Raw genomic sequence first — 20,826 nt, 5'->3', positions numbered from 1 at the left:
TGGAACTACCTGATGAAAACAGTTTCATCTATAATATAGACTAAGCATAATGTCTGGCACATCATAGGCACTTGATCTATATTTATGAATGAATACAGTAAATAGATTCCAGGGTCACATTGAGATTTTGGGAACATTAATGGTCTGAAACTTAGTAATTAGTTCAATTTTATATTTATACACATAGATGATATTTCACTGTTTATCCTCTTAAATACCAATTCTTAACTGACAATGATCTTCAATATTCAGGTCTTGAACTCCAGTAACTATACAAAAATCACTAGATACCTACTCTGACGCGAATGACATTGATCTCCACAGCCATCAGGAGTCCATTCAAAATGACCATTATGCCTGTGATGCAGAAACGCAGGTCTGATACTCCCCAACCAGACTGCCAGTATTTGACCAACTTTATGGTTTTCGTGATAAAGGCCATTACCCAATACAGGAATAAGGCTGAAAAAATAAAAAGTAAAAAGAAAAGATACAATCTTTCACTGCTATTTTTTAAAGCTTCACTGAAATTTCAATATAAATACAGTGTTGACAAAGACAATTTAAGATATTCTATTTCCAGATAATTTTATTTGTTAACAAAACAACAGACATGCTTTGGTGTACTTTTGGAGTTTTGAATCGCAAGTATGATAATGACTTTAAAATATTAGTGCTTCCACTCTGATTATGTGGGATAGATGTGCAGATATAAGAAGACATGTAAATAGGACAGACTATACTCTTCAGAACTCAACGTGTAATTAATTCTATAGACTTTAAAGTTGACTTTATATTTTGGTCTTGTTTTTTTAAGAAGCCCTGATTATATAAAGAGTTAACAAACTGTGTAACCTATCCATTAGTAAGTATGTTGCAATTGCCAGGGGTGTTATCCTGGAATTATTATGGAATCTAGGTAGCAATGTAATAGGGTTTCTGCTTTACTGATCAGAATTCAGGTAAGTAAGTGACTCTTCTCACCCAAATGGTTTAAAACACCACAGGCATCCACAGTACACAGAGAAGAACACTGATCCTACAGAGCAAACTAGACCACAAGTAGGTCAGAAAAGTAGGGATCTATATCATCTCATAACCACAGCCAGCATTTTGCAGAAATATGAGATGAAAGCACAGACTTTCCTAGAAATCTGTCATCAAGGATCCAGTATACTTTGAACTTTGAATAAAGCTCAGTACAAATGAATATGAGATGAGCAAGAAGAAATCTAAAATACACATAAGACAATCCCACTTGGACAACACTTATCAAAACCAGAAAGTTTAAGGGTGATCACAACTTCCTTAGAGAGAAATAACTGAACATTGGCATAGAAACTTATATCTTTTTTTTTAGCTTAAAATACAGGGATTGTCAGAATGGATTTAGAACAAATAAGTGGACCAAATTATGCGCTATCTAAAGAGATTCACCTTAATGTAAAGAAACAGTAGATTGAAAATAAGTGGGTGGAAAAAGCTATACAATGAAAACAAGAAGCATTAGAAACCGGGAGTGGTTATGTTAGTATCAGATAAAATAGACTTCAAGACAGAGTATTATCAGAAAAATTTTAACTTTTAATTATGATAACTGTATCATTTTTCATAAAGACAATAAAAAATACACATATGCCTAATGAAGATTTAGAAAGTCTGAACATTATCAACCACCTTGAACTACTTTATATGTATAAGATTGATATTTAATATTATAAAAATACACCACCTCTTCAAAATCTACATTATTGTTAAATTCACATGGTACTCGTACACACTATATACTCACTCAGAAAACAAGAAGCAATAAATTGAAAATAATGGAAATCATATAAAGAATGTTCTCTGATCACGATGAAGTTAAATTAAAAATCAAGAACAATAAGCATATTGACTTTTCTATTGCTGTTTAGCAAATTATGATAGGTTTAGAAATTTAAAACAACACACATTTATTATCTCACAGTTTCTGTGAATCAAGGCTGCAATCCAGGTGTGGACTAGGGCTACAGTCTCAACAGATTTGGTATCTACATCTTTGCCAAACCTTATTGGCTGGAAGCAAGTCACAGGTCCACTCATACTCAAGGTCCACTCACACTCAAGTCACAGGTCCACTCACACTCAAAGTATACAGAGTGTGAACACCAGGCAGAGATAATGGAGGTAACCTTTGGATTTTTCCACACACTAGGATATCTAGACATCTCCAAATATTTGGAAATTAAACAATATGCAAGAGGGAGGAGATATGGGGATATATGTATATGTATAGCCAATTCACTTTGTTATAAAGCAGAAACTGACACACCATTGTAAAGCAATTATACTCCAATAAAGATGTAAAAAAAAATACATTTCTAATTAACCACATGTTCAAAAAGAAATCACTAGGGAAATTAGAAAACATTTCAACTAAGTTATAAGGAAAATACTACAGATTAAAAAATTAAGAATTGCAACTAAAATAATACTCAGAGGAAATTTTATGGCTTTAGATATTTATTTTAGAAAAAATTAGGTCCAAAATCAATGACCTAAGCTTCCACCTTAAAAGCTAAGGAAATAACAATGAACAAAATAAAAAGATGAGAGGTAACTGTAAAAGGCAATAAAATAGAAAATGAATAACTGAGAAAACGAACAAATCCAACAAGGTTGATTTTTTTTAAAAGATCAAGAAAACTCATAAGTCCCCAGCTAGGCTGATCAGGAAAACAACACAGATTTACCAATATTAGGAATAAAAGAAAATTTATCCCTACATATCCTATATACTTAAAAAGTATGATCAGGGAATACCCTGAACAACTTTTATGACAATAAATCCAAAAACTTAGATGAAATAGAAATTTTCTCTATATGTGGAATCTAAAAGGAAAAGATAAAAATGAACTTATTTACAAAACAGAAACAGACTCATAGACTTAGAGAATGAACTTATGGTCACCAGGGGGGAAGGATGAGGGGGAGGAATAGTTAGGGAGTTTGGGACTGACATGTACACACTGCTATATTTAAGGTGGATAACCAACAAGGGCCTCCCGTAAAGCACAGGGAACTCTTCTCAATATTATCTAGCAACCTAAATGGGAAAGAACTTGAAAAAGAATAGATACATGTATATGTATAACTGAATCACTTTGCTGTACACCTGAACTATCAACTATCACAACATTGTTAATCAACTCTACTCCAATATAAAATGAAAAGTTAAGAAAATAAAGATAACTTCCCTTGAATCTAAAAAAAAAAGTAAAATAAAAATAAGCTTGTGTAATTTCAGAAAACAAAGGAAAATTTCTCAAAAACTATAACTGCCAAGACTGCCATAAGAAGAAACAGATACTCTGAAGAGTCGATAATAAAGAAATAAATTCATAATTGAAAATCCCTCCTTAGTTGAAACTCCAGGTCCAGATGACTTCACTGGTGAATTCTACTGAACATTTAAGGAAGAAATGAAATTAATCTCACACAATGTCCTTCATAAAACAGAGAAATAGAGAACATTTTCCAATTCATCTGTGTATCCTAGCATATAAAAGCTTGACAAAGCTATTGTGAGAAAAAAAAAAAAACCCAGACCAATATCCCTTACAATAAATGTAAAAAACCCTAACAAACGCTAGCAATATGTAGCATGGATAACGAATCATGACAACGTATGGATTAGGCCAGTATGCTCGGTTACTTTATCATCTGAAAAACCAATCAGTGTACATCAGCAGAAACAAGAGAAATATAATCGCTACAGGTGATGCAGAAAAAAAGTCTTTCAATAAAATTCAACATTTATCATGACTAAAAAAAAGAAACCGTTGAGAAAGCAAAGCTTTGCATAGAAAAAAACTTACTTGATAAGGTCTTATATAAAAAGCCTAGGGCTTCCCTGGTGGCGCAATGGTTGAGAGTCCACCTGCCGATGCAGGGGACATGGGTTCGTGCCCCGGTCCGGGAAGATCCCACATGCCGCGGAGCGGCTAGGCCTGTGAGCCATGGCCGCTGAGCCTGCGCTTCCAGAGCCTGTGCTCTGCAGTGGGAGAGGCCACAACAGTGAGAGGCCCGCGTACCGCAAAAAACAAAAAAAAAAAAAAAAAAAGAAAAAGCCTATAATCAATTTTATAATTAAGTATGAAAGATTATATTCCCCTAACATCAGGAGCTAGATAAGGATTTCACTCTCACCATGTCTCTTCTGCATCTTACTGGAGGTTCTACGTAGTGCAATATAGCAAGAAAAAGAAAAAAAAAGCATAAAGTGTGAAAAGAAACAAGTATAACTGTTTCTACTTTCAGATGGTATGTTTGTTTATATAGAAAATCCCAAAAAACTTACAGAGCAATAATTAAAAGTGATGAGTGAATTTCCAAGGTAGCAAGATATAAGGTCAATATAAAAAACCTGTTGTACTTTACACACTGGCAGAAACAATTGGAAAATAAAATTTTAAATACACTTCCATTTATAACAGCAGTGGTAAAACAAAAAAGCTAATAATAATTTTAACGAGACATGAAAGATCTCTACATCTCTATAAAATATTGCTACAGGAAATGAAAGGAGACCTAAAATAGTAAAGAATGAATTGTGAGACTCAACATTTTTAAGATGTCAGTTCTCCCCCAAATTGTTCTGTACATTCAGGGCGATCCCTATCATAAGCCCCCCAAGGAATTTTTTTTTAAAGTAGGAACTGACGACCTGATTCTAACCCGTATATGGTAATAAAAAAGAACTAAAGTATCCAAAACAGTCTTGGGAGAAAAACAGAAAACAAGCTGTATGATCGTAATACATGACTTCAAGACCTCCAAAGCTACAGTAATCAAGACAGAATAGTGATGGCATAAAAATACATGACTGTATCAAAGGAACGGAAAATACAGAGCCAAGAAATAGATCATACTTAAAGTCATTTGCTTTAATTTTTTCAAAGTTCCCCAAGCAATCCAATGAGAAATGGAAAGTCTATTCCACAAATGGTGCTCAAACACAGCTATACATTTGGAAAAAAAAGAACCTTGACACCAACCTCATATACCATACACACAACCAATTTTAAATGGATCACAGTCCTAAAAATAAAAACTGAAAGTATAAAGCTTCTTTAAAAACCCAGGAGAATATGAGGGAAACATATTTTGAAGGAAGGCAAAGATTTAAGACACAGAGAGCAATAACTATACACGAAAAAATAATAAATTATACTACATTAAAATTAAAATCTGTTCATCAAAAGACCCTGTTAAGTAAATGAGTTTGCAAGCCACAGACTGGGAGGGAAATATTCTCAAAACATGTGTCTGATGACATACTAGTGTCTAGTATATACAAACTACTCCTACAACTCAATAATAAAAACGCAGTCCAATAAAAAGTGGGCAGGAGATATGAATATGCACTTCACAAAAATAACAAATGGCCAATAAACTCATCAAAAGTGTTCAACATCATTAGTCATCAGGGAAATGCAAATTAAAACCACAGTGTGTTATTAGTACACACCCACCAGCATGGCTAAATTAGAAAATCAAGATCTTCAAACGGATGTGAAACAACTGGAATTCCCACACACTGTTAGTAAGCATGTAAAATAAACCACTTTGAGAAAAAAATCTTGTGGTTTCTTACAAATATAAACATTTATGTACCTACCCTATGACCCAGCAATTTCATTCCTAGGTATTTACCCAAGAGAAATAAAAACATACATTCACAAAAAACTTGTACATGCATGTTTATAGCAGCTTTTTTTCATGATAGCCAAAATCTGAAGACAGTCCAGGGGTCTACTGACAAGAGAATGGAAAAACTGTGGTATATTTATACAGTAGAATACAACCCAACAATCACAAGAACAAAATACTGATTGATATTACATTATGGGTGACCCTCCAAAAATCATGCTGAGAGAAAGAAGTCTTACACAGAAGAGTTTACACTGTATGATTCAATTTATGTGAAGTTCTAGAACAGGCAACTCTAATCCACGGTGAGAAAAAAATCGGTTAGATGTGCCTCTACAGAGATGAAAATGAGGATTGATTAGTAAGGGGCACAAGAAAATTTTCACGGATGATGACAGTGTTCTAGATCATGATAGGGTTATACAGGTGTATGCATTTAACAAATTAAGATTTCTGTACTTCGGTTTGTAAATTTTATCTCACAAAAAGAACTGCAAACAAATATTTAACTTTAATAATATGCATGCTGAAATAATCAGGGAGTGATGAATAGCAACGCCTGTGACTTACTTTAAAATGCATCAAAAAATTAATTGATGGATGAATAGGGGAGTGGAAAGATGTAGATATTTGATAAAATAAATAGAAAAAAATGTATACTGAAGAATCTAGGTGGTAGAAAAATAAGTATTCATCTAATGCTTTCAACTTTCTGTATGTTTGGTGATGTTCGTAATATAATGTTGGGACAAAATTACTAGTTCTGGGTTCTTAACATGTGTGATTCTTCTAGGTCCAAATATTTCTCTCCTAAAATAAGAAGAAAGTGAGACTAGCTTTTAACCCTATAAGTCCTTCCAGAAATATGATCAAATTGTGCCCTCTGTCTTGTATCTACATAAAAATTTAGAGCCGGATTCTGACTGCATTTCCTTCAAAATATTATTAAGTTGCACATTTCCTTTCTAATTACATCTTATAACTCTTATATCCACATCAGTTTTTCAGAAACTTAATGTCAAGAGTATTGAATTCCCAATGTTATTTGTATTTTTGCTGTTGCCTTTTTTTGGCATCTACGTAAGAAGATTTCCGTAATAATATCTGCCTACAATTTTATACCAAACGGCTTTCTATTAAGATAATTCTGACTTGGACAAGCCTTTTAAATTAATATTGAACCCTGACAACTTGTTTTTATTTGATTACCTTTGCTGAATCATATAATGTGACGCAACACAGAATTAAATAATCAGCACGTATCACTTATTCATTTCAAATTTTAATGTCCTCTGGATAAACAAATAAAATAATATTTGTGTGGTTTAATCATTCCTTTTCCTAACTGCTATATTCAGTAGTCAATGTCATTTTCATCAAATAACAATCATATGAAATCCATGAACCTTAGAAAACTGTAAACATTTACTCACACAAAAACATACAACTCTGCCTACCATTTTAGAGGACACACAGTCCCCTGCAGCCCATGCATAATCCACGTTCTGTAACTTCACCTCAGCTTTCTATATGAAAGTGTACACCAAGGAATGCAAGGATGGATCACAGTATTACATGTAACTATTTGGGATGAGTTCTTTGTTTCAGCATAAAGCAAAAAATAAAATTAGGAAAACTTTAGACAGCCTCTGATTTCCACAGGACAAGAAGGCAAGAGAGGCTTATAGAAAGTAATGTTAGGCAGGATGTAGATGTGAGGGGCTATGCTTTGGGGGCAGCTGCCTCTCAGGAGAGTATAGTTTTCAGCATGCAGTGAACCACACTCCGCTACAGAGAGGCCCCCGATGTCTCAAGAGCAATTCTAGGAAGAGTATGACATGCCCACAGCATGCATGAAAGACTTGGATCTTCGGAAAATGCCTCAGGCCTCCAGAGGCAGAAACACGCAGAACTAGCTGGGGTGACTTGCTCATCAGATGTCCTGAGGGGATAGAGTTTTCACAGACTATAATAACTCAACTTACTTCATCTCCACATTTAATGGGAGACTAAAGAAGAATTCTCATGCCTTCCAATCCCTACCCTTGCTGAGAGCATTTATTATGAGGAAAAAGAAAAACAAATAGCTCTTGGGGGAAAAACAACAATTACAACACTTGGATCATACTTACCTAAAAGTAATTTAGGAAAATTTGATGTTTCAATATTATGATAATATACTATTGATGTTGTAGTGGCAACAAATCCCATCACGGCCGGCATGAAGAGGTGGAGATGTCGCGACTCGCGCCGTCTACAGAGAGCGGGACAGTATCAGTGTCTACAGCTGATGGTTCCAGACAGCGTCACATTTTGTTTCCAACTTTTTCATTAAAACGTTCTCTCAGCAATATTTAAAATACAGAATGAGGTATTTTATATACAGAATGCTACAAGAATATACAAGGAAGATTACATTGGGAGACATAATTCTGCTGAAAAGACTTACCCTCACATGGAGGGTTGGGTAAATACAGCTAAACAAGATGTTACAATGCTTACAACAAAAGCAAATGTATAACAATTCCTATACTGAAGGGCAGAACTGCTGAAATAATTTAACACCTGAAGCAAGTAAAAACAATCAGCTGAATATGAACTCTACTGTATGTTAAAGTACATTTATTCTTTTGATAGTTTTCCCAAACTTTATGGCCTTCAGTGGCTTCTCCATTTTCATTAATTCACTCAACACATATGTGTTTGCTGGTCCAGACGCTATTAGATTGTGGGATGCAACAGTGAACAAGACAAGATATAGTGTCTGTGGTCACAAAGTCTACAGTCTATTGAGAAGCACAATAGGAAATAGGGAATTATAACACAGGTGAAGGGACTGGGAATGCATGCAAAGCTAGTGCCTGAGACAGAGAAAGCCTTGAGAAAGGAGTGACTTCTAAACTGAGACCTTAAGAACAGGAATTGCTCCTTAGAGGAAGTAGAGAAAGATTGTTCCAGGAAGAGGGTCTAGATACGTCCAAGGGTACTACTACAAGCAATTCAGTGTGGCTGCAAGGACACAAGACTTCATTCTGAGGGCAATAAAGAGCTTCAGGTGGATTGGAAATATGCCAGGACAGATGTGCATGGTAGACAGCCCTCAAGTCCATTTGTATTAATAACACCATACAGTTAAACATTTACATTTTCTCAAATTATTGAAATATATTGGTACACAAACGGTATAGAGAAGGAAGTAAATAGTTCAAGAGTGAAGGAAAGAGGAAGATTTGGGAAGGTCATTTCAGAAAAGGTATAGTTGACAATGAGAATTGAAATATAAAAAGGAAGCCACTAGTCAGGAAAGCGGTGGAAGAGCACTTAACAAACAGGGAACAGAATGTGTAAAATTCCAAGTAGTTTAATGTTCTTTAAATAGTAAGTTTGAGATCAGATGTATTATGAAAGGCATTGTATGCCATGGTAAGGAGCTAAAATCTAATCTTGCAGAAAACAGAAATACTTTAACAGGAAAGTGGTAGAATAAGATTAGGGTTTTAGAGACAGATCAATCTGGTAGTAGTGTGGATGATGGAGTTGGTAGGTACTGTGTGTGTCTGAGGTGAAGAGAGAGACACAGAAGAAGGAACGTAGTTAGTAAACTACGGGGAGAGGCCAGGTGAGAGATGATGAAAGCCTGAGTTGAGCTTTGGCGGCAGTAACATGAAGGAGATAATACAGTCTTTTGACAGTCTTTTTCTCCCTTCTCTTTGGACCACAGTAAGCCTTAGAAGAGTCACTTTTGGAGTAGGGTAACTTAGAGGTTAGAGTGATGAGACCTTTACATGGAGAAGTAATTTGCATGTATGAGTTAGGAAGGTGTTTTGCAGGTATGTTACAGGCTTACTTTAAACCATTTCACTTATGCTCCAAAGTAACTGTAATTTAATGTTGGTAGAATAGCAAATTATGAATAGCTTTAAATGTATGTTTAACGTCATATGTTCACTTGGAAAAGACTGTCAAAATGAACAGGACTTAGCGTTAGGGTATGAGTGTGACGGTGATGGAGATGTAGAGAACAATTCTCAGGGTACTTGGGCAGATGGTGATAAGATTTTAAGAGGAAGAGCCCATTGGAGAGAGGAATGTGTGGATTGTGAAGGTGTCTAATAAACACGCAAAAGAAGATGCCTAAAAGGCAAGTGTATGTGGAGATCTGGAACATAATCAGGGACATTTGGAGTTATTAATACAAAGAGGGTAATGAAAATGTGATAGTACTATGACAGCGTAAGAGCTGGCTTAAAAACCACCCACCTCCTCCCAGAAACAGTTCAAATAATCAAAGAGAAAAAGTAGGAAATAAATAGTTCATTGTTACAGAAATTAAGAAATGCTTCTAATACTCTTTAATTATTGAAGCAAAGAAAGAATCAAAAGGCCACTTAATATTTAGAAAATTTAAAAATGAGCACACTACCCATCAAGGCCTATGAAATGTGGTCAAAACCATACCCAGAAGAAAATTATCATCTTAAACATATTCAATAAGAAATTATTATAATAAATAAATTAAGTCGTCAATTCAAGAAGTTAGAAAAAGAATAACGAACAGTAAGGGAGGCAACAATAAAGGATTAATAAAGATAGCAGAAGCTACAGTAAGGGTTATATTTACTTTATTAGGAATTTAATATGTTTCTTAACCATACTAGTATTTTTATTAAGATTTCTATCACATTGTAACTGCTCTACTTACAATGTAGTATAGTTTTTGAGTGTCCCAAAACCCTATTCTTTCCTTTAACCTCTATTATTTTTAGAGAAAAATTTGCAGACTTAAGTGTTTTGGTAGAAGCATAAATATCCCATTATAGCAGAAAATCTTCAGTCAGAAAGTTAGAGAGAAAACCAAAAACTATACAGCACAGAAAACAAAAGAACAATTTCAAAAAAAGAGAAAATGATAGAAATGAAAACACAATAATACTGAAGATTTTAATTTACACTTTTTGAATTTGATGGATTAAATAATATAAAAATAATGAACACACAGGACTGTAGCAATCCAATGAGTAAACTCAATAAAATGTTGTCTCCTATAAAGAATATATATTATTTCTTAATACCCATTAATTACTTATAAAATGATGGGATATTTGACTATAACGAAGATGTTAATGTCCCAGAAGGTATTCATTTAATAAATTACATGCTCTAACAATAAACCAATCAAATCAGATTAAAGAGCAAACTGAAAATGATTCCTAGACCTAGGAGAGTATCTCCACCAGAATCACAAATTATTTAGATAGAAATAAAAAAGAGAATATTTCTTAGGAAAACCAGTGCAAAACAAGATGTTTCAAAAGAAAAATTAATGGCTTTAATATTTGTATTACTAAAAAGGAAAATCAAATATTCAATCAGGAAAGCCTGCGCATTGTTTCACTAATTATAATGGGCATTTGTGATGTTTTTGGTAAAAAACAGTTCTTAAAATTTTGTTAAAAAAGAAAAGAAAGAAGGAAACAAGGCATGATCAGAGGTGTCAAATATAATAAGTATGTTAAAGAGGAAAAGATGTCCATGAAGGCATCATTAATGTTCTCTGGGATACTTGTAGAAGCAGTTTCCAGAATAGGACAAGGCATGAGAGAAAGCAAACAAAATCTTTGGGTTCAGAAGTAACTGGAAGATGTCTTTTGGAGAGTCCTGGATGAAAAGGGGAAGGAGAAGAGTCTGCAGCAAAAGAATGGGAGAGGGTAGCACAAGATCAAAGGTGTATTTCTGCTTGTTTTTAGCATGGGTCTCTTATATCACCACGGCTATAAAAAAAGTTTCCGTCATTAGCACATGTCCTCATTGTTAGCTCAGCCTCTGTCCTAAGTCTCTGACTGAATCTACACATCAACCATGAGGCTGGAAAGGAGGTCTCATCCTTGCCCACACGATGTCAAGCTTTTAGGACACATGGGACTTCCACTATATACAAGTACATAAAAACATGCAGAGTTAGCCTATATGTTAAGGGAATAAAAAAATGAAGACTAGAATTGGATATGCTAATAAAATATAATATAAAAATGCCAAAGAGTTGTAAGCAATTCTCAATAACAGCCAATAAGCTTCTAAATGCTTGGAGAGGCGACATATCTTAGGGTCTCTGATTTTCCTTTCGATCAGAAACTAACATGTGCACATATATGCAAAGAACTGTCATAAAACATTACAAAATAGATGGCTCCATGACAAAACTCTTGAAGTTTCATTCCTTGTTAACTGCGACAGAAAAACGTAAACCTCAGGAGAGGTTCTTATTCGATAAGAGGAAAATGATTTTCAAAACTTTCTGTTTTAGACTTTAAAGATCTTTTCATATCAATTCTTCAATGAAAGATATACCATTTAGTGTAATTTTGTAATCGAAATTTTCCTATTACTTGAGTTTATTTTCTGTTACTATGTGATAAAAATATTTCTCCTACATTATGTTCAAGTTCAATAGAATGCATTACATTCTAACTGCCTAATACAAACTTCTTCTTTTATAAGAGTGACAAAATTCCTTCAAAAATAGGGGTTTCATGACAAATCCTGATTTTGAAATAGTTATGTGCTTTGCCTCAATTTGTAGCTGTATCCTCACTGGTTCTCAGACTCCTTTAATGCCTGCCTCATCTATCTTTGCTATTTTACAAAGTAAATTGAAATATCTGAGAACTGGGTATATATATTTATACATAAATATATAACCATTGGAGCTATATGTTAAAATAGACAATCCTTCTTGCTATTTATATCTATTTTGAAAGATAAGGTAAACGTCAAAATGTTTAAAAAGAGAGAACTTTCTGCCAGGGCTTTGTAGACAAAGGAGCGAAGAAACAGAAAGCACAGCAATGAGCACAAGCCCCAGAGATCCAAACTTGTATTATCAGAGAAAGGATGCAGCACCACAAAAATACAGACAACATGCATGTTGATCGTATAAAATGGGTGACAGCTGTGGCACCTAATAAGTTATAACCAAACAGTTAAGGCTTACTTGGTAGGTTACAATCTTAACTGCTATCCATAGCAACGTACCCACTAGGATTGCGTAATCCCATTAACTAAGTGGAGTCACTTACGAATCTGAAACGATGCCTTCTGCTATTTCACACACATGCACAAATAGGAGGGCAAACGTAAGAATCCATCTCAGGTTGTGTCCAGGAAAATGAAGCCACGTATTGTGATGAATTTGTACTTTTGAGCTTTGACTCCCCCACCCTGAAAAAGGTAAAGAGATAAACAAAGGATTAATTAGAATCATGGAAATAATTTACATTGTGATATGCTGGGTGGCAGTGGGGTCCTGAAACCTTATTCCTTTCTAGGATAGCAATAGAAATCCTGGGCTATTTTCATTATGTAAAAAAAAAAAAAAGAACAACTTCAATTAATTTTTCCAAGACTGCCTAGGTTAACATGTTAACATTTGTTGCCTTGCTTAGGAATAACACAAACTCTGGGTGACAACCTGGTTATCTCATGCTCATTAAACTCTTACTGACAGGTCTCTGATTCACTCCAAAGAAAAATAAATTAATGATGATATTAATAAAAGCTATTTGGAGTCTCAAATCTTTCAAAAGATGGGATCTGTGGGAGGACTGACCGAAAAAAAAAACCCATACTTGGTGATGAAATATAGGACCCATTGGTTGAGTCAACTCTTAATCATATGCATATCATGCAAGAAAAATGATAACCTATGACCCAACTATTCAGCAGTGCTAGTGGTATTTTCTCAAAGAAAGCTAAAGTGTTGTTGATTGACAAGCTTGTAAGGAGGCTCAAGAACATTATAGGTTCACCCTTAGTTCCTCACTGAAGAAAAGAACTAGTTACCAGATTACGTTTTAGTAAAAATTTTGATGGTTTCCCCTCAAAAACACAGAGTAATGTCAACTCATATATGAGGTGCTAAGAAAGGACCCCACTCTTGTCTCTTTTGTCACCGTTATTTTCTCAATTTTTTGAATATAGAGAAACCCCACATACTTCAAGAATGAATGGGGGTGTGCGCTAAAAGTACTGAAGGAAGAAATTTCTGTACTTCTGGAAAAAAGGGACCCCTAAAGCACTCTTTGAAAAGAATACTGATTCATATCTTAGTTGTTCATTATTGGAAAATTAGTTACATTTCACATATTCTACTTGAATTTATGCTGTAAATTCCTGCAGGCAAACTCTGTCTTTTTTTGCAACATTGCCATTTTCCTTATACCTGATACTTCTTTGAGATTTATTTATGATTTCTCACTAACTCAAGGAGCCAATGTTATGGATCAGTAGTCTGCATTTTTCTCCACCATTTCCCTTTGACAATGTTAATTCCAATTCCACTTGATTCAAATACCCTTTTGCCAGCCTCTGTGTTCCCTGCTAGAGATGCAAACAGGACTGTAATAATAATTGCTCTCAATAAGTTAACTGGATGTCAAAAAGGAATTAGTAACTGTAAAATTGCAATAAAAAACAATGTTCTACTTTTGGCCAAAGGGCATTCTAAATGTCCTACAAATGCCACCACACATACAACAAGAAGTCCTGGTCCCAATATATTTAACGTCTATGCATTTGTTTGACATGAATAACTATGTACCAAGAGTTATGTTGGCCTCTGCATAATATATGTCATATAACAGAAATCCTTTGGTCACTTTTAGAATGATAGGTACATAGTAATCCCTCAATTAAGACTTGTTCAATGAAGAAATAAAAGCTTACAAATTATTTTTAAACATTTCTTTAAAGCGGATCCTTAAATTACGCTTGCTTGCTTTTTTTTTTTTTTTTTCTTTTTTGCGGTATGCGGGCCTCTCACTGTTGTGGCTTCTCCCGTTGCGGCGCACAGGCTCTGGACGCGCAGGCTCAGCGGCCATGGCTCACGGGCCCAGCCGCTCTGCGGCATGTGGGATCTTCCCGGACCGGGGCACGAACCCGCATCCCCTGCATCGGCAGGCGAACTCTCAACCACTGTGCCATCAGGGAAGCCCCTATACTTGCTTTCTTAACAAAACAGTCTTGATTGTTTTCTCATTTATTTTTATGAGCAAAATCATGCATGGGAATGTTAAGTACCAAATTCAAAATAGTGGTTACCTCTTTTGAAAGGACAGGAACATAGGATGCAGGAAGAGTAAGAGGATCAGGACATGGTATTCATACTTTTAGATTCCTTAAAGTGAGTGTGGGAAAGTCAATAAATGTTTATTACATTAACCTCTGTCATTTTTACATATGAAAAATATTTTATAATTTTAAAAGGTCTATTTTGGTTGTTTTGGAAAAGTTATACAAATTATACATAGTTGCTCTAAATAATTGTATTTTGTGTGGATATATATATATATATATATATATATATATATGTAAACTGCAAAATAATAGGGAAAACTATATTTTTACCTTCTTCCTAAATAGTTTGCACATGTACTCTTTCTACCTGAAACACACCCTATTTTTTACTTGCACGCTCTGTATCTTTCAAGTCCCCAAACATGTCACTCTATGCATTGTCCCCACCAGCCCCAAAGAGAGTTAGTTGCTCTGGCAGGCAAACGCCCAGGATAATTTGTTCCCGTATCTGTAAATGCGCTTACAAGGTGGTGTTGGCATTTCTCTTCACTTTCTGACACACTTGTTTCACTGGAAAATTCCTGTGAATATTCCAGGCAAGTACTGTGTTCTACCCATTTTTCATTCTCTTCACCTAGCACAAAGCAAGCACTCACCAAATACTTTTGATCTATCTCATATAATTCTCTTTTCCTCTTTTTAAAAAACTGCTGCTACTTGAAGTCCATTTCTAAGAAGGCATGTGACTTCTACTTTATCTATAGAATATCAAATGCCAAAAACATAAGTAATTGGAAAACGAAATACTTGCTTGTTCTTTTCCCACAGACTTACATGCTAGTTCTCGTGCTGGAGAAATTACATCAACATTATACCAAATCTCAGCCATTAACAAGACTCTTCTTATAAACGCTAGGTGATGAACTGTAGGACAGTAGGTTACTTACCAATAAACAATATTGGAAAAGTGATAAACAACAGGAAGACGTGAGGGACCAGGTTGAGGGCATCCACAAAACAGGGATTTTGCAACACACCATCATAGATATTATATGAAGAAATATTGTTACCACAGAATGAAAGGCTCATTTCTTCTTATATAGTTTACTCTAAAAGGGAGAGAAAGGAGGAAAAGCCTCTTATTATGAAATTCTCCTTCATTAAATTATAGACTTAAAGAGGTATTATATCATAAAATTAACCCCCTTTATCTTTGCAGTTGAGGAAATAGAAAACTCTATGCCAAAGTTATTCAAGATTTACTTATAAAGGCCTTATACCTTCCATAAGATCCACTTTTCAATAGGTTTTTTATCCAGATTAAAATATTCCATTTTAACTTGGAAAATACATAATAATTGATATCTACCAATAGTGGTAGCTCAAAGGAGTGTTTGTCTAAATAAATAATCAAAAACCAAAAATGGTTGTTTATCAAGAAAAAGGGGGAAAAATGAAACTGACTGAAAAGTCAAAATGGTGTAATATCAAATCCTTTCCCATGGTTATTCATTGAAAATGCGTTCACAAACAACTTCAGCTGGACACAATTTACTGCAACATTTCATCCATTGCAGGAAATAGTAGTACAAAGAGACCAACTGGGAGGCAACCAGCACACAGCCTTTTTCTGAACAATAGAAAAATCAAGTGTTTAAGACTAATTAAATATAATTCAAGTGACAAGTTAATGAAACTACTCAGGTCAAAGGGTCACAGCCTATTCTTACATGAAATGCACCCTACTCAAGTTTTGAAACAAAGGATGCCTTTTTATTGGAAAGCTCTATTCCATTAGAGGAGAAGTGGACAAGCTTAGAGAAGAAGCAGAGGTCAAGATGACACACGGTTTTCTTAGCCATTGTTGGGATTCTGGCTTCTACTCTGAATGAAATGGAGCCACTGAGAGGGTGGAGATCAGAGGAGTGACAAGCTCTGACTTACAACATTTTCAATGAATTCTTACTGCTGTGCCGAAACATGGTCTAAGAGCGAGGGTCTATTTCATGAAATGTGAAATGCCAGCAAGACTTTTAGCATTTGGAAAATTTCTTTTATAATGTCTACTATTTATTTAGCACCTACTAAATTCTGGGAACTTTGCATACATTATTTAAGCCCTCAGAACAATGAAGAAACGTTTGTGGAGCTCTTCATATTTTACAGAGGATGCTATTGGTGCTCAGAGAGGTTCGATAACTTGCCAACCAGTAGAGTAGCCAGAATCCACAGACACGTGTCTGACTATAAACTATGTTCATCCCACTCCATCACATAGCTTCCAACCTATTTTTTTAAAGCAATCTCTTATCTATTCATATTAAAATAAGCAGCAGTTTAAGCTTTCAACCTCACTGGACTTTGTTTCTTTTCCATAATTATGTCACCTTGGATTCTGAGTTAGGTTATTCAAGCTTGGCAAAGGTTTAGATAACTAAAATAGTACCTTTTCTCTCTTCCCTTTCATTGATAATTGATTTAGTAATGGTCATGAATCATATTTTTTCCTAGAAAAAAACAAAATGTGTTATACAGAAAAGACTGGCAACAGTAGGCAAACTATTGGAGAAATCAAATTTTAAACAAAAATTTTACAAAACATATGAATAGAACAAATAGTTAGAAAGTCTGTGTATTAACAGTCTGTAAGTGGTCATATGGAATTCCTCTCATATTATTTCTGGTAACACTTTTTTTCTTATGTTCTCTAGTCAAGACCTTTTTTCATCTTTTCAAAAAAATGTTATATTTTTTTAAAAACTCAAGATGAAGTTATATACTTGCCAAATCCTTACCAACTGTTAAGGTTCTAAGCTAGATAAGGGAATTTTTAAAAGGACTTGAGATTTTTAAACTAGCAGTAAAAAGGAAGCTCTGAGTTTATAATTGTATGTTAGATGTATTTCTGGTAAAAATGAAGAAAACAGGAACTGAAAAATAATAGCTTGTAATGGAATTTTTAAGACTACATCCTTTACTTAATAGAAGTGATAAAAGGAAACTTTAAGTTCTCTTAATTGAAAGACATGTATAAACTGTTTCCTAGAACAAACCGGAAAATAATTTTTACTTCAGCTAGTTTTATAATCTTATCAAAAGTTATAGTATTCCAATTGGCTACATTTATAAACCTTGATATTTCATCATGATCACTGAGCCAAATGCTAAAATATAATCTGAATTTGCAAAACATATATATACTTCATTAACGATAAGCACAGCCTGCCTGGTATTTAATCAATCCTGAAACCTACCAATTAAGTAATCTTTGGATATGTAACTGTAGAAAGAAAACATCAGAAAAGTACAACAACTTGAAAAAGTCAAAGAATATTTTTAGCCATGCACTTGATGTCTGGGACTTTAGGCCATTAATTAATTAAGTGTAAAAATACTTCTTGATGCTGACCATGCACTGGGCACTAGGAGTTCAGCAGTGAACATAACAGAAACAGTCCCTGTGGTCTTAGGCTATATAAGTCAGACTAGATTAATCCCAAACATTCTTGGTATAATGTAAAGGTATCCCAAACATTCTTGATATAATGTAAAGGTTATGATCCAAAAGACAGGGAAATATACAATGACATAATAGCACTAAAATGCATACTTCATACTGGTAAAGTAAAAACTTTAGAATGATGTTTTTCTACCATCATCTTAACCTCACTTTTCCCCTTGGCTCCCAGCCTGTTCACTGTCTCTCTCTGCATCCCTCCTTTTGCTTTCTCTTCTGCCTCTTCCTCTATCCTTTTCCCCATACCCCTTAGCCTTCTCCTCCCCAACACCCAGCCTGTATGCAGCACATTCTAATAACCAGCCCTTACTACAACCCAACACGGACAAAAAGAGGGAAAAAGCAAACTTATTGCAGATCTGTTGACATTGTTTGTGTTCACCTGAGGCGTTTTATTCAATCAGGATTTTTCAACTAATTCTTAAATCTCCAATTGTCATTCAGGGTTTCCCTCCCAGAACCCAAGTTAAGTTGGGAATGCTTTGGGAAGGGTATAAATTGCTGCTCTTGCTGGATAAATGCTGTCACATGACACCTACAGCCCCACCCCTTCTGGAGCTGTCTAGTTCAGCCAACACTGACAGAGGCCCCAGCATCCAGGGGGAGGGAGAGGGAAGGAGGCCAGATAGGAAGATATGACATTTTTCTCCCCACAAGCATAAACCCACAGAAAGATGTTCAACTGTTTATGATAGCTGATAGGGTTGGAGAATTTGACTGAATGAACTTTAAAGACAAACACCAAAAGTGAAACTTCGATTCTAGGGACAGTCTGTAGAGTAGAAAACGTAAAACAAAAATATTCCTTGATGACCAAACTTATGATTTCACGGCAAGAATACTACCCTCAGTATTCTTATGCCTTGAAATATGTTGGGTGAAGTTCCACACCCTCAGGATTTATAACATTTGGATTCAGTTGATGAATATAAAGTAAATAAGTGAAAACTAGCACTCTTTTCTGTTCACCCAGCAGACAGTGTCAGTTCTGATGGAACAGCAATCCCAGAGAATTTAACATGCTGGAAACACCTGAAGAAAACATGCTAAATGCAATATAAAAAGCTTGCATTCTCACACACAAAATAACTCATTCTTCAGTTATTCAGAGATTAACCAAATTACGATGGGAGACACAAACACAACATTTTAAAGAACTTACTCAAGGCTTTATCATCATCTAGGGTATGCTCAGGATCAGATCACTTAGAAAAACAAATGTAATTAAGTTATTTGAAGTTATTCAGTCCATGGTTCATAAAATACGAAGTAAAAGACATCTGTCTGTCTATCTATGTATGAATGACAGATCCAAGTAGAAAATCACAAGCAAAAAAGTCCCGACTTCTGATTTAATGCCTGAGCTGAAGCACCCATCGAAGTTCTACTGCATACCAAAGGAAATGTTGGAACAACTCAGCAGATAAGATTTCTTACACAGACACTCCAGTGATTCTTTTTTTTTTTAAATCCCACACTGGACAAATAAAGCAACAAATAAATACCTTGGGCAATCGCTTGACGCTGCTTCAAGCCCCTACTGGCGCACTTGTACTACCTTCGGAACACCGGCTTCCTACACTGTCTTAAGTGTAAATTTAAAAGCAGGACGCAGAACTCCTATAAATCAAAGAGGAACACAAATTAAAGCAGATGGAAAGTTACCTCATGAACAAGACGGAAATGTCTGAGAGGGGAAAAAAAAATGTAATAACTTCTTTCACTACATCCAGTTGGTTTAAGCAGGAGCCGACCAGAGTTTTCTAAGTAAAGCTGGAAACCTGATCTCCACGCCCTCTCTTTCCCGGCTGGGGCCCGGTCCCTTCATCCTAGAAATAGCGACGGCGAAGGCGAAGCGCCGCGAGAGTGCGCGGGAGCCTTCTGGTTGCCGAAAGATTAGATCAAAATCGACAGCTGAGAGTTTTCTGTAAAATTCTGAAACGCTATTTATGTAGAAGACACGGACTCACTTACTCCGAAGGCAGCGTTTCCTCCCCTGGCCGAAGCACGCCGGGCGCCGAGCGGATTATTTTTAGGGTAGTGGGAGATCAGCTGCTGCCTCCTATCGAGTTTCTCAACTGCACAAACTGCTCTGGGCTGGGGCAGACGCGGCGACTCCGAGGCAGGAAACTGGGAAGAAGCCCCGAGCGAACGCCGCGCCTGGGACTGGAGACCCTCCCCACCCCCGTTCGGCCCAGCTTTCCGCCGCGGAGCGGCAAACTTGGGGCGCGCGAGACACGGATTTTACAAGTAATGTGCGTCTCCCCAATTCATTAGACGCCGAAACTTAACAATCTACGATTCCGTTATCCCCAGAGTCGAGTTTCCCAACGTTAAAACACGCAAGGTCACTTGCACTTGTAATTTTTTTTACCCCAGGCTCTGTATGCGCCCTTGTATTAACCACATAAAGAAGCGGATTTGGGGGTTTCACCATTTTCCCCCTGAGCGGACCGGGGAAAGGAAGGGCTCATTCCACACGGAGGAAACGGCTGCCAGGCTGTATCCTTGCGTGGGAATGTCTCGCTTGAGCAACGCAAGCT

General features: G+C 35.7%; 1 protein-coding gene across 13 annotated transcripts in view; it reads right to left on the bottom strand.

Annotated features, from left to right (window-relative positions):
- The window catches only part of ABCC9 (ATP binding cassette subfamily C member 9), a 150,544-nt gene extending 130,123 nt beyond the window's left edge, over positions 1-20,421 (bottom strand). For 2 of the 13 annotated variants that reach the window (XM_032645446.1, XM_032645449.1), the window contains exons 1-6: positions 19,949-20,093; positions 17,213-17,273; positions 15,714-15,875; positions 12,771-12,912; positions 7,827-7,948; positions 296-462 (exon numbers count right to left, since the gene is read on the bottom strand). In XM_032645446.1, coding sequence (XP_032501337.1) covers positions 296-462; positions 7,827-7,948; positions 12,771-12,912; positions 15,714-15,855 — 573 coding nt within the window. In that variant the 5' untranslated portion in view covers positions 15,856-15,875; positions 17,213-17,273; positions 19,949-20,093. Of the gene's footprint in view, positions 1-295; positions 463-7,826; positions 7,949-12,770; positions 12,913-15,713; positions 15,876-17,212; positions 17,274-19,445; positions 19,611-19,788; positions 19,904-19,948; positions 20,206-20,253 lie in introns of those variants that run through there. The other 11 variants (XM_032645445.1, XR_004351752.1, XM_032645442.1 and 8 more) reach the window with 11 other exon arrangements.
- Between the last annotated feature and the right edge of the window lie 405 nt (positions 20,422-20,826).

The sequence above is a fragment of the Phocoena sinus genome, chromosome 10 (assembly GCF_008692025.1).
Source record: "Phocoena sinus isolate mPhoSin1 chromosome 10, mPhoSin1.pri, whole genome shotgun sequence".
In the NCBI taxonomy this organism is placed as follows: domain Eukaryota; kingdom Metazoa; phylum Chordata; class Mammalia; order Artiodactyla; family Phocoenidae; genus Phocoena; species Phocoena sinus.
Note: the sequence above shows the minus strand (reverse complement) of the source record. Positions and strands in the feature narration are given on the sequence as shown.